Consider the following 15,064-nt stretch of genomic DNA (forward strand, 5'->3'; position numbering starts at 1 on the left):
GTCCATAATAAATTCCTGGGGATTTTTCCACTAGAGCGCCCTTCAATTCTGACCCATAGCTCATTAGAAGTGTCCTGGAAGCTATCCAGTACACGAACCAGAACTGCAGCCAAATAGTATGATAGGCAGTCTGGCAACACCAGTCCCCCATCGGTTTTGCGTTTATACTGGATTTAACTAGCTATACGTGGTCTTTTTCGAGCCCATACGAAACCCGACTGGAGCGCAGAGAGTTCCCTAAAAAATGAGCGAGGAATGTGCGTTGGGATCCCAGCAAATAAATAAAGGAGTTGGGGGAGCACATTCATCTTGAAGATATTTATCCGCCCCAGCTAGGAGAAGTCCCTGCGCTCCCATCTGGTTAAGTTCCTATGTAGTGTCTGTAACAGAGGGGGGAAATTGACTTTAAAGGTGTCTGCAAGGTTAGTGGGCACATGGACACCCAGGTATTTTAAAGCTATTGGATGCCATTTAAATGGGTACAGGGACTTACCGGTAAGTAAGGATACGTCATGCGGAGAGAGGGTAACATTCACGGCCTAGGTTTAACTTATAATTGCTATAATTTGAGAACGAGTCCAAAGAGGCCATCAGGGAGGGTAAGGATGTGAGGGGAGAAGAAAGGTACAAGAGTACGTCGTCCGCAAATGCTGAGCATTTGTAATGGTCATAAGACAGCAGCAATCACTTGATATCCGGATTATTGCGAATCGTGTTAAGTGTTCCATACATAGAACATATAAGAGGGGTGAGAGGGGGCACCCCTGTCTAGTACCATTACAAATCTCAAACGGTGCTGATAGCTGACCATTGACATGAATCTGTGCAAAGGGGTGGCTATACAGGGCCATAATACGCTGCCTTGTAATGGGACCTAGGCCAATCTGAGACAGGGTGGCAGACATGAATTCCCAGTCCATCTGGTCAAACGCCTTTTCCGCGTCTAGGGACAGCAATAGCAATGGTAGGCGTTGATTACGAGCATGGTGTATCGTGGAGAAAGCACGAAGCGTGTTCTCTCGGCTCCCTTCCCTGGATGAAGCCGACCTGATCCGGATGGATCAGGGAACCCATGTGGCCAGACAATCTATTTGCTATTCATTTTGCGAACAGATTAGTGTCCGAGTTTATCAGGGATATGGGTCTATAGCTAGGGCACAAGAGGGGGTCTTTTCCCTCCTTGGGGATCACTGCCTTCCTTTGTTTTTAATTTAGTTATTCCTTGTTTTAATTTCCTTTTTTCATTAATATATCTGAAGAATGTCTTATCCCCTTTTTTCGCAGACTGAGCTAGTTTTTCTTCTGCCTGTGCTTTAGAAGTTCTTAACTTGCTTGGCTTCTTTCTGCCTAATCTTGTAAATTCCCCTATCTTCATTGCTCTGTTTTTTTTTTTTTTTTCTTTATAATAATTACTAAATGCTAGCTTTTAGTTTTTTATGATTTTGGCCACTTCTGCTGAGTACCACAATGGTCTCTTCCTTTTTCTGCTTTTACTGACATGTCTAATGCAATTTTCTGTTGCTTTCAATAATGCGTCTTTTAATTAGTCCCATTTCTCCTGGACTCCATATAATCCGTTCCAGTATGATAGGGACTCATTTATGACTAATCTCATATTTGAAAAGTCTGTTTTTCTAAAATCTAAAACTTTTGTTTTTGTGTGGTGTGACTCCTTCACTGTTCTCATATTAAACCACACTGACTGGTGATCACTAGATCCCAAGCTTTCGCCTACATTAACATCATATACCAAATCCCCATTTGTGAATACCAAATCCAAAATGGCCTCCCTCCGGATTTGCTCCTCAGCCACTTGTTGTAGAGATAATCCCAGTAGGGAATTTATAATATCTGTACTCCTGGCAGAACTAGTTATTTTGGTTTTCCAGTTTATATCCGGAAGATTGAAGTCTCCCATAATGATAACTTCTCCTTTCATTGTCATTTTAGCTATTTCCTCAACTAGTAGATCATATTAGAAATTAGAATTAGAAATCCCCCATAAATTACCCCATTATAAAAACGGCATCCCTCAAAGTATTCAAAATGACATTCAGTAACTTTGTTAACCCTTTAGGTGTTTCACAGGAATAGCAGCAAAGTGAAGGAAAAAATTCAAAATCTTCATTTTTTTTTTTTTTTTACACTCGCATGTTCTTGTAGACCCAGTTTTTGAATTTTTACAAGGGGAAAAAGGAGAGAAATCACCCTAAAATGTGTAACCCAATTTCTCTCGAGTAAGGAAATATCTCATATGTGTATGTCAAGTGCTATGTTGGTGCACTAGAGGGCTCAGAAGGAAAGGAGTGACAATGGGATTTTGGAGAGTGAGTTTTTCTGAAATGGTTTTTGGGGGGCATGTCACATATAGGAAGCCCCTATGGTGCCAGAACAGCAAAAAACAAAAACAAAAAAAAAAAACACATGGCATACTATTTTGGAAACTAAACCCTTCAAGGAACGTAACAAGGGGTCCAGTGAGCCATAACACCCCACAGGTGTTTGACGACTTTTCGTTAAAGGGGTGCTCCGGGGAAAACTTTTATTATAATTTTTTATAATTTTTTCAACTGGTGCCAGAAAGTTAACCAGATTTGTAAATTACTTCTATTAAAACATCTTAATCCTTCCAGTACTTATTAGCTGCTGAATATTACAGAGGAAATTCTTTTCTTTTTTTCTTAGCTCTCTGCTGACACCTCTGTCCATTTTAAGAACTGTCCAGAGTAGGAGAAAATCCCCATAGAAAACATATGCTTCTCTGGACAGTTCCTAAAATGGATAGAGATGTCAGCAGAGAGCACTGTGGTCATGTCGGCAGAGAGCACTGTGTTCCAAATAGAAAATAATTTCCTCTGTAGTATTCAACAGCTAATAAGTACTGGAAGGATTAAGATTTTTTAATAGAAATAATTTACAAATCTGAAAAACAAAGAGGTTGTGCAGCTCACAATTAACTAGCCAAGGTAAGGAGGTTGTGCACCTACACCATGTGCTGGAAATTTAAAACAATAACCAACCCCTCAAGACTAGTACCAGTTGCCTGATACATGGATGAAAAATAATATAAATAGATAGCTGGATCGTGCTTCAAATATAGGATACAATTCTATTAAAATATATAAAATATCAATTAATGTAACTTAGCCTCGTTGCACAGGGCCCTTGTGCCGAGGAAAAGAAATAGATTTACTTAAACATACACTTGCAATATATAATAAACACAGATATTAGTATTTCTACAAAAATGTCACTTTCAATAGTCTGGTAACTGAAAATTCAGAGATGTGTTAAAGTCCTGTAACTGATATAGAATCCTGATATATTGAAAGAAATGGGTGGGTTTAATAATTACCAGCTTGAATCGAGTCCCACTGTAACGTCACCTGAGGACACCTGATCAGGTCCGCAAATCTCGGGTGGTGAAAAGACGCTGGCATGCGTCAACCGCGGCGGTCTGCCTGCCACAGACCAGTGTGAATTATAGCCGCTCCCGTGATCTTTCGCTGTAGTTGGAATCTTAGCGGTGCAGACCTCGTGGTATCCTGATGGCGTGTGATGTCTCAGGCGCTTGGCAACGCCGCCTGGATGTGTAGACTTAGATGGTATTGCTGGTTTGACCCACAATCTGTCCTTCAGAGTAAAATATCGGTGATTAAATAATACACCTAGACGCGTTTCAGGGCTCTTACAAGCAGAACACGGATCTTTCCTCAGTAGGTATGTATGCTAGATATGAAGAAACTGATCCATTTATGTATTGCTCTGGTTGCAATCAAATCAGATGCACATGGGTGATACTTAGGGTGATTTGTGATCTGGCAATATGGGGGATTTGTAAACACACGTGGCTTTCAATTCCAGACAAATTTTCTCTTCAAAAGCCCAATGGCGCTCCTTCTCTTCTGAGCATTGTAGTTCGCCTGCAGAGCACTTCACATCCACATATGGGGTATGTTCTTACTCAGAAGAAATGGGGTTACAAATTTTGGGGGCTTTTTTCTCTCCCTATTTATCCCTTGTGAAAATGAAAAATTTAGGGTAGCACCAGCATTTTAGTAAAAAATTTTCATTTTCCCATCCTAAAATTCGTTAAACACCTGTGGGGTGTTAAGGCTCACTATACCCCTTGTTACATTCTGTGAGGGGTGTAGTTTCTAAAATGGGGTCACATGTGAGAATTTTTTTTTTTTTTTTTGCGTCTGTCAGAACCGCTGTAAAATCAGCCACCCCTGTGCAAATCACCAATTTAGACCTCAAATGTACATAGAACGCTCTCACTCCAGAGCCTTGTTGTGCCTCCGCAGAGCATTTTACGCCCACATATGGGTTATTTCCGTACTCGGGAGAAATTGTGTTACAAATTTTGGGGGTCTTTTTTTTTTCCTTTTACCTCTTGTGAAAATAAAAAGTATGGGGCAACACCAGCATGTTAGTGTAATTTTATTTTTTTTTACACTAAAAGGCTGGTGTAGCCCCCAAAACTTCCTTTTCATAAGGGGAAAAAGGAGAAAAAGCCCCCCCAAAATTTGTAATGCAATTGCTCCCGAGTACGGAAATACCCCATATGTGGCCCTAAACTGTTTCCTTGAAATACAACAGGGCTCCGAACTGAAAGAGCACCATGCGCATTTGAGGACTAAATTAGGGATTGCATAGGGGTGGACATAGGGGTATTCTACGCCAGGAATTCCCAAACCGGGTGCCTTGAGCTGTTGCCAAACTCTCAGGACCCCCCTCGGCGGGTGCTGGCTGAATGATTTCAGCAGGCATCCCGGTACGGTCCCCGACCGGCTAGCGACTGGACCAAAATTCCCACAGGCATACCCATACGCCCTATGTCCTTAAAGGGAACCAATCATCAGATTTTACCCTATATAACGCTTGGCAAAGCATTATATAGGGTAAAATCTTTATTTTCACCATTACCGGGGGATGCTCCTGCCCCCAGGGATGGTGAAGATATGAAGTTATAAACTAGTCGCCGCCGCCGTAAGTAGTCACCTGGGCGCGGAGCTCTTCTCGCCTACTCCTGTTCTTCGTCCGGGAGCGACGCCCCCTCCGCTTGATTGATGGGCAGCGTCATCACTCTGCTCCGTCTGTTCAGTGAGCGGAACAATGAAGCGGCCCATCAATCAAGCAGAGGGGACGTCGCTCCCGGCCGAAGAACGGGAGTAGATGAGAAGAGCTCCCGCCCAGGTGACTACTTACGGCGGCAGCGGTGACTAGTTTATAACTTCATATCTTCACCATCCCTTGGGCAGGAGCGTCCCCCGGGGATGGTGAGGACAACAATTTTACCCTATATAACGCTTTGCCAAGCATTATATAGGGTAAAATCTGATGATTGGTTCCCTTTAAGGACTCGGGATGCAGGGCGAATGCATTCGCCCTGCATCCTGATGAGGTTAAGAATACGTCTTCTATCTCTTCTAGCAGTAGCACCAGGGAGACCTCTCACAAAACCATTTTCCTTAAGCTCCACACTTCTTATGATTGAATCACCCAGCAACAGCTGCTTCCTTTCAGACTTCACTTTATCTTTTTTGTCCTTGGCCCCAGTCTTGTATACATTAGACATAGGAGTCGATGGTTCCTCACCCTCTGTGTTGAACCAATATTCTTGTTGCCCTTGCATTCTGAGAGTACTGCAAATGAATTATGGAGAACCATAGACTTTGTGACATGTCTTCTATCCACACTTCAACAGGGTACAAAAAGTACAAACAGGAAACCTCTGATGCGTTTCACGCAGCAATGCGCTTAGTCATAGAGTGGTTTCGTTACTGGCATAACATGTTAAAATACACACTGACTTTAATCACATTGGGTCGGCATGCACTTCATTTATTGTGTATGGGAGTATGGTAGTCTATGAAGGTGCCAGATTGTCAGACTGTTTTAAAAGCTGGCACATGATTAGACTTCCTATTAGTTGGGTTATTTTTATACCAGAAATATGGGCCATATAAAAGCTGTGTTTTTTAACCTCTGGAGGACCCATGATGTAAATGTGCGTCATGGTACCCTGAGACTTGGTGTATATTTAAGTCATGAACATGAAGCGAGCACAGGAGCTGCACTGGGACCTCATTGTTGATGGTGGACATCAGCAATCCCACTGCTCCATGGGAGGTTTCTATCCTCCCTGAGCTTGCCCTAGGTCACCTGCATTACAGTGTGACAGGTGTACTGCCCCAGTTAATCTCCCCACCTACGATCACGGCACCTAAAGCAGTTGTGGGTTATGCGACACATTTTGGACAACACATCTTTAATGATCCTGTAGAGTGAACAACATTAACATAAAAAACCTAAGTCCAAAATTGCAGATTTTTTTTTTTTTTATCACATCCAACGAAAAATTTAATATAGTTCTCAAAGTCACATATGCACAAAGCAAACAAGAGAGCCTCCATAATGCAGCTTGTATGGAAAAATATGAAAGCTATAGGGGTCAGAATAGCGACATTTTAAGCATACTCATTTAGTATGTACATTAGTAAAAAAGTTTTTTGTTTTTTTTTTTTTGTTTTTTTTTTGTTCTGGGTCTGTGAATGTAAACATTTGAGTTATGCTTCTTAAAAGGCGAGTAGAGAAAACGCAAATAAACTTGGCTGGGTTTTTGAACATTTAAGCCATGCCCTATTCCAGAGAAGCCACATCCTTTACGAGCATCGGTTAAAAGTATCTAAAGAGGCAGAAAATTTTGTGCAAATTATGTAAGACAATTTTTGTTTTTTTGGCCCACCAGGATTTTTGTGCCCAGTTTTGATAACCCTCCCTACAATTTGTGTTTTTCTTTTTTACTTGTAGACGCCACAAGAAGATTATGTGGAAGCTGCTGTAAAGCAGGCGCTGCAGATCCATCTATCTGGTGCAGCTGGAGATATTCTAATCTTCATGCCTGGGCAAGAAGACATTGAGGTGAGTCTACTTTACGCCAATTCTAATGATTTGGGATATGTTTAGACATGGGGAATGTCACCCTTCTCCTCAGTACTAGAATTTGTTCCAAGTTTTACTGAGGTAATGCTTTCTTTGAAGGCAGCCTTTATGTCACGAGTAGTTGCTATTAATGCTTTTTGTCCTGGTTTTCTTCAAGGTAACATCTGATCAGATTATTGAGCGCCTGGGAGAGCTAGAGAGTGCCCCACCATTGGCTGTATTGCCAATTTACTCACAGCTACCCTCTGATCTTCAAGCCAAAATCTTCCAAAAGGTGACGGAGGACTGACCATTTTCAGTGGTTTACTGTTAGAGTTAAAATGTAGCTGTTGTTTCACAGAACATTTGATGTGTCAAAAGATTTCATGGTGGCGCTCTTGGTGCTGCGACCTCCACCAATTATTAGAACCAGTGGGGAGAAGCGAGTGGTTGACCTCAATTCTCCATTGGTAAAAACCTTTGACATTTCACATGTCAGTTTTTTTTTTTTTTTTTTTAAATAAGTACACTTTAAACACCCTTGCTGTATTTTGTTGTTTTCCTCCTCATTGAAGCTAATGGGTAGCAAAATACGGCACGTGTGACTCTTCCCAAATGAGAAAATACCCATTGTGCAGGTTTAGAATTATCAGTTCTACTCCTAATAGTTCTTGTGTATTGTACTTCTCACATGCAGGCACCAGATGGTGTGAGGAAATGCATAGTGGCTACCAACATCGCAGAGACATCACTGACTGTGGATGGCATTATGTTTGTTATAGACTCCGGCTATTGCAAACTGAAGGTAAGCATTGAATGTCACAACCCAAACAAATATTTTCGTATGTCTACAGACTCAAACATATAACATTAAATGATATTTTCCTTGCAGGTGTTTAATCCACGCATTGGTATGGATGCTTTACAAATCTATCCTATCAGCCAGGCCAACGCAAACCAGCGTTCTGGCAGAGCTGGAAGGACAGGCCCTGGGCAGTGCTTTAGGTAAGTTTCTGCAGAAAGCAGTCCTCACAATATCATGCAGTGCCTGCAGTGTCCAGTATGATTTGTTTTTTCATAAAGTATTTTATTTAATTAATCTTTATTTGGAATTCAACATAGCAAAAATATATGTGGATATACAAAGTTTTACCAAGACTCCCCAGTTCCAGTATATTTATTGTACAATGATATAAACATTGGTAATGGGCTTAGAGTGGGAGATGTATCAAGCTGTTCCCGTCATTTTTTTGGCTGTAAAAAGGCGTAATTTTGTGATTTGTGCGAGCTTTTTTTTTTTTTGCGCCTTTTTAAATAGGCGTTTTTGGAAAACTGGCTGTGAGTTGCAGGGCTATGCAGTTGTCCATGCAGTGGATGGTATTGACCCCCTAGGCTTGGGTGGCCGTGTTGTCCCTTCGCGGCCCTTCCCTTCATGGGGACTCCTCTCCTTTCAGCTCCCTACTCTTTATATGGCATCTCTCTCTTTTATATGGCATTTTCTCCTCCTGACTTATGCTCTTACCCTCCCCCAGTCTGTGTCCTATGGGTTTTCTCTCCTTTTCTTATTTTGTCCTTTCTTGATTGTCTGCTGTACATGGCAATGTGCTGGTGTTTCCTTTCAATTGTCTTGGATGGGCCTTCTACCTAGCTTGCCCCTCGCTGGCTCCCTTACCTGCTGCTTTGGACATACTGTGTCCTCTACACTACTTGCCCTGTCACTCTTCCCACTACTCTCATTGCCTCTCATACTCCTTCATTACATAGACACTGTTTTTGTTATATAATGTTACATTTTGCTGATTATGCTTTTGTCCTTCCCTGGCCACTGGACCCTTTTCTTGTTTATCGCAGATTTTGTATGTATATCTTTCTTTGTTTATCAATAAACTTCTTTTTGAATTAGAAAAAAAGGCGCAAAATTTATGCGCAAACGTTAAAAGAAAAAACCTGCAAATGTAGACCATGACCAACTTGGCAACAGACCACAGTGAAAAGACTTTCAAGCATGGGGAACCACTTATTTAGCAAGGAGTCCTCTTTTAGAATAAAGTCATCCAAATTAGCGAACAACTAAGCACCAGGCAGGGTTGTGTGACAGAATTGTTTTTTTTTTAAAGAGAGCAATAGATTATTATGAAGAGCAATATATTTGGACAGATTAGTACATACAATTTGCACATGCCAGACAAGCTAGTATTGTCATGTTGGTTTTTTATCTCCCATTTGGCAACAGCTGGAGACACCACTGCTGTCATTGTATTTGGGCTGCTCCATGAGCCAAATCACTATTAATTGTAGCTCACCTAATAAACTGGAGAGCGCAAAGTGAGAGCCCAAGCTTTGAGACCAGGGAACGGTGACAATCCTAGTCACAATGGCCTAGGTGTTGAAAACACTGCGTGGGAGACAGCTCCATAACAGGTAAGCTGCGTTTAGTCTGAAGGTTGGTGCATGTGTCTTAACAGACAGACGCGACAACCCTCTGTTATTCCAACTTGGGGCACGCAAATTCTGTGGCGCTTGCAGGTTGGTATGCTATTGATTAATTTTGACGATTAATCATCAGGAGCAACCGAAATGCCTAATCTCTACGGCTTTGTGGGGTAAAAACCAACACCAGTAGTAGTGTCTCCAGCTGTTGCCAGACTATTTAGAACTTTTTGTATGACAATTTTGTCATAAAAAAAGGGCCATCGGTACCCTGATTAATGTCTGGCATTCTTTGTCTTATTTTTAAACAAAGCTAAAATAAAAGCTACACAAACACTTTTTAACATTAAACACTTACAAGTAGGGCAACCTGCTATGACAGCACCTTCTGTACCGAGCACACAGGTCTCCGGAGCACAGGCAACGCCGTCTGAGGGAAAATGAAAGTAAAATTCCATTTTGTAATGAGGTCTAATATAGTTGTTATTGTTGTATGTGCAACAAAACAGTCATGTAACATCTTTTTGTATTTGACAGGCTGTACACTCAGAGTGCATATAAAAATGAGCTGCTGTGCACTACTGTCCCAGAAATCCAGCGCACCAACCTGTCCAATGTGGTCCTACTGCTAAAGTCACTTGGGGTTCAGGACCTTCTTCTTTTTCACTTCATGGACCCACCTCCAGAGGACAACATGCTAAACTCCATGTACCAGTTGTGGATTTTAGGGGCTCTTGATAACACAGGTAGGTCTCTTTATGCTGTTCTTTTATAAACTATTGCCAGACAATCTGTTTATCATAGTAACATTGTTTGTTTATTTTTACCAGGTTCACTTACGTCCACTGGCCGTCTTATGGTTGAGTTTCCTCTGGATCCAGCATTGTCAAAGATGTTGATCGTGTCTTGTGATATGGGTTGTAGTGCTGAAATCCTTATTGTTGTATCCATGCTGTCTGTGCCAGCAATTTTCTATAGACCAAAGGTAATATTTAAGGAAAAAAAAAATTATATTGGCGCTCCGGTAAAAATGAATATAGAACACTAGATAGTGTATTCTTATTACAGTATAATATTTATAATATATTTATAATAATAATTAGAGCTCTTGTGGCCTACATTGATCTACATATAGCTTATTGTACATATAATAGAATGTAATTAAATAAAATCGAGTTCACAATGCCACTAAAATATATTAAAAAAAAAAATATATATATATATATATATATATATATATATATATATATATATATAATATATAGAATATGCCACATTTGTCACTGTAAAACCAATGAAGGGTGTAGAACCTTATCGCAATAGTTGTAGTCTTTGCAACAGATGGTTAGGTAAGTATCCGTATTACTGTCTTTTTATAAAGGCAAATATGATTTAAAAATATCCATATTGGGCTGATGGTAGATATTCAGTTCATCACTGTACAGAATGTCTGTGTTATAATGCCTAAATAGATGCATTCCTGAAGTAATAAATAGTATTATAGTTGGTGACTGCACCATTCATCCAGATGCAGACCTGGTCTATGTAGTCTTTGAGGCTTTGATCTTCAGCACTGTGATCGCTGTGTCGTCGGCCTAGTTGCTCAGATCTCTACCTGCTGGTATACAGTAGCTCCTCGCTCTGGCCGGCCGAGCTTAACAGGAGAAGTGCGCATGGCTGCACCTCACAGAGGGAGGACAGAGTGCGTGTGTATAGCCGGGAGAGTAAGCAGAGTCCTCGTGGAGAATGCCTGCAGGCTTTTTGATTGACCGTTCTTAGGTAACAGGTAATTGGAGATGTTAAAAGTCCTAGAGATGGTAAATATTGGCAAATGAATGGGAACAATGGCACAGTCTTGGCTGGATGCAATTCAGGACCACCCTAGGTCCTTTTTTCAGCAGCTTTAAATGTGATATGCTGAGGAAAGGACCTAAGGTGGTCCTGAAATGCATCGAGCCAAGGCTGTGCTATTGTTTCCATTCATTTGCCAATATTTACCATCTCCAGGACTTGTAACCATTTATATTTACCTGCTACCTAGAAGTGGTCAATCAAAAAGCCCGCAAATGTTCTCCACAAGGATGCTGCTCACCCCCCGGCTCTACACAAGTGCTCCGTACTCAATCTGTGAGGTGTACCCACGCTGCAGCCGCACGCTCTACTACCTGCATGCTCGGCCGGACAGAGCCAGGAGCTACTGTATACCAGCTGGGGGGATGACACAGCGATCACATTGCTGAAGATCAAAGTCTCAAAGATTACATAAACAGAGTCTGCATCTGGATGAATGGTGCCAATCACCAACTGTAATACTATTTATTACTTCAGGAATGCACCAATTAAGGCATTATAATACAGGCTTTCTGTACAGTGATGAACTGAATATTTACCATCTGCCCAATATGGATATTTTTGGATCATACTTTCCTCTATAAAAAGACAGTAATACGGATACTTGCCTAACCATCTGTTGCAAACAAAGACTGACTATTGCAATAAGGTTTCTAAATAAATAAAAATTCGAGCATTTAATAGAAACCCTTCATTGGTTTAACAGTGTCATTTGTGTATATACATAAAATATAATATATATTTTGGTTTTTAATGCCATTTTGAACTTTATTTTATTATATGTACAATAAGTTGTGTGTAGATCATTGTAGGGCCCTGTTGCATACTAGATCTGTTTCTTTTATCATTATTATTATTAATACATTGTAATAAGATAACACACTATCTAGTGTTCTATATCCATTTGTACCTAAGTGCCAATATATAATTTTTAGATTTGAACCCTTTTTCTGATATCAGGGGTATAGGTGACTAACTGGCTAGCCCGGTAAATTGGGGTTCATTAGAGAGAGAGCGCCTCTCCATACTTCATTTATGTTTTTTTATGGTAGTAAAGTGTTTACATAAAACTATAATTTGCCTTAGTATTTTAGGACCACTCTTACTGACGCTTCTCTGTTTGCTCCTAGGGACGTGAAGAAGAGAGCGATCAAGTGAGGGAGAAATTTGCTGTCCCGGAGAGTGACCACTTAACATATTTAAATGTTTTTCTCCAATGGAAAAACAACAACTATTCTAGCGGCTGGTGCAATCAACACTTTATCCATGCTAAGGCTATGAGAAAGGTGGGTTCCAATGCTAAAACAATTATTTATCCTTAAAGCGTACCCGAAAGAGCCAACAAAAAACTTTTTTTTTTTTTTATATATCACTCAGTACCTAATTCTGACTATGTACATCTATTTTTATGTGTCTAGCACCTTTATTTATTTATTTTTTTATTACACTTTTAATTTAGCTCACTAGTCTGAATTCCTCTCAAAGGGAGGGGGCGTGGCCTCACTGTGCAGATCACCGCCCCCTCCATGTCCATGACATAGGTGATGATGCATGGACACAGCAGGACTAGTATGTGTCCAAGCAGGCGGGAGAAGTTCAGTTGTGTGACTGGCTTTTTCAGTATGAAATACTTACAATTTTCTAATGAAAGCAATTGCAAAACCTGTTGGATTTGCATGCTTTACAACATATCAAAAGTTTTTGTATCTGACAGTGCCCATTTAATGTGTGGATCATTTTACATATGACCTTGCCTTGTATCAGGTCCGTGAAGTCCGTGCACAGTTGAAGGACATAATGGTGGCTCAGCGCATGTCCTTATCATCATGCGGCTCTGACTGGGATGTGGTTCGTAAATGCATCTGTGCAGCTTACTTTCATCAAGCCGCCAGGCTAAAGGTGGGGAACTAGAAACTAGAGCCTCTTCATTTAGCTTATGTAATATTTCTAGCAGCAGAGTAATTGTGTATTGTTGTTGCGCAGGGAATCGGTGAATACGTTAATGTACGGACAGGAATGCCTTGTCACTTGCACCCAACCAGCTCCCTCTTTGGAATGGGGTACACCCCAGATTATATAGTTTACCATGAGCTTGTGATGACAACCAAGGTAAGGGATATATATTTGCAAGCACTTCCTTTATTCCTATTATGTATGTATGTATTTTAAAGTTGACAAATTGAAGTCACAAATGTTTTTGTTTACAGATATTAGGTTTTTCCAGCATTATTAAAGTGACCCCACTGTCTATTTAGCATTCTCCTATATACTTAGAAATATTTTTTGTGCTGTTTGGTTTCACATCATCATTATAAATAGATCCAGGTGTTTTTTGTTGTTAATCATTCTGGTGACCACAAGAGGGCAGTATTTTAATAGCTAAAAATGTTATCTATCAGAATACAGATGACTGACATAAAAACTCTATTCATTATTAAAGAATGTTATGTTTCTGGAGATGGTTTTTTAATTAACCTCTGCTAAAGGCCAACATTGTACTGGACTTATATGACGTTCACGCTTTATTATGTGGGGTGTTAACATTAAAAAGGAATGTGAACAGCAAAGTTTTCTTTCAATTAGTAATTTGTTTTACATTTGTTTTCTAGGAATACATGCAGTGTGTTACAGCAGTAGATGGCGAGTGGTTGGCAGAACTAGGTCCTATGTTCTACAGCATAAAACATGCTGGAAAGTCAAGACAGGTACGTGTGTATTGATATTTTGGCAATGTGGTTTTACTGTTCTATGTAATAATACCTACTATGGTCTTTAGGAAAATAGGCGCAGGGCAAAGGAAGAGGTGTCTGCAATGGAGGAGGAGATGATGATGGCTGAAGAACAACTGCGATCAAGGAGAGAAGAGCAGGACAGGAAAAGCACGTTGAGCAGCTCAAGGTTTGTTGTTGTGTACACAATGTGGCAGAGGTTATACAGGGAAATATACTTCCAGGGCTAGTGAGGAAAGACAGATTACTCATAATATACATTTTTGTATGTGAATTCATGACAGAATTTATTTAATTCACTATGCAAATCTGTACATTCATGCCAAGGAACACTGGAGGAGATTTATCAAAACCTGCCCAGAGGAAAAGTTGCTGAGTTGCCCATAGCAACCAATCAGATAACCTCTTTGATTTCTTAGAGGCCTTTTCAAAAATGAAAGAAGTGATCTGATTGGTTGTTATAGGCAACTCAGCAACTTTCCCTTCGGACAGGTTTTGTTAAATCTTCGCCAATGTTTTTGTTAAAAGTGGCTCAGGCTGTGTGAAAACCTGGTGCAGCTTTAGACTGTAAAGTTTGTACAATCTGGCTTAGTTTTATGCAGAAAATGTTGTGTGGGGGGAGGTCTGGGGCAAAGCTAGGATGTCAAAGGAAGGGGCCCAACAGTGTAGACAGCTAGAACATCCCAGTTCAGGGTAAAAGTGGGTGTCTCAGATCTTACCCCTGTAATCAGGGCCATAATAGCATGTTTTGAACCTAACCTAAATTACTTTTGCTTTCCTCTCCAGTCTAATGTACACTATGGGGGAAATAAATAATTTTGTTTGGAGGGTATTTTTGGCGCAGTCATCTTCTGTGTCAAGTATGCGACTTCTCATGTAGAAGCTGTTGACTAATATGGTTTGTGTTTACTTAGGAATGTTGTAGTGGTGGTGTATTTACTATGTGCAACTTTGCAAACCAACCCCACCTCCAACCACACATTTATAACTTTCTGGAGGTAGGACAGGCACTTTGATAGCAGCTAAAAATACCACATGCTGTGCAACAACATGATAACTTAAGTGCACGAAAGACAAAATTCCAACCAGAATTTTAAATAGGCAGGTTGGTCACAACATGTATTAAT

General features: G+C 40.5%; 1 protein-coding gene across 10 annotated transcripts in view; it reads left to right on the forward strand.

Annotated features, from left to right (window-relative positions):
- DHX38 (DEAH-box helicase 38) overlaps window positions 1–15,064 on the forward strand; it is an 82,429-nt gene that overhangs the window by 67,064 nt on the left and 301 nt on the right. For 9 of the 10 annotated variants that reach the window (XM_056525883.1, XM_056525881.1, XM_056525875.1 and 6 more), the window contains 11 exons: window positions 6,817–6,927; window positions 7,106–7,222; window positions 7,625–7,732; window positions 7,820–7,932; window positions 9,895–10,103; window positions 10,188–10,342; window positions 12,339–12,494; window positions 12,973–13,107; window positions 13,192–13,317; window positions 13,818–13,913; window positions 13,985–14,106. In XM_056525883.1, coding sequence (XP_056381858.1) covers window positions 6,817–6,927; window positions 7,106–7,222; window positions 7,625–7,732; window positions 7,820–7,932; window positions 9,895–10,103; window positions 10,188–10,342; window positions 12,339–12,494; window positions 12,973–13,107; window positions 13,192–13,317; window positions 13,818–13,913; window positions 13,985–14,106 — 1,448 coding nt within the window. The remainder of the gene's footprint in view (window positions 1–6,816; window positions 6,928–7,105; window positions 7,223–7,624; window positions 7,733–7,819; window positions 7,933–9,894; window positions 10,104–10,187; window positions 10,343–12,338; window positions 12,495–12,972; window positions 13,108–13,191; window positions 13,318–13,817; window positions 13,914–13,984; window positions 14,107–15,064) is intronic. The other variant, XR_008845126.1, reaches the window with a different exon arrangement.

The sequence above is a fragment of the Hyla sarda genome, chromosome 6 (genome assembly GCF_029499605.1).
Source record: "Hyla sarda isolate aHylSar1 chromosome 6, aHylSar1.hap1, whole genome shotgun sequence".
In the NCBI taxonomy this organism is placed as follows: domain Eukaryota; kingdom Metazoa; phylum Chordata; class Amphibia; order Anura; family Hylidae; genus Hyla; species Hyla sarda.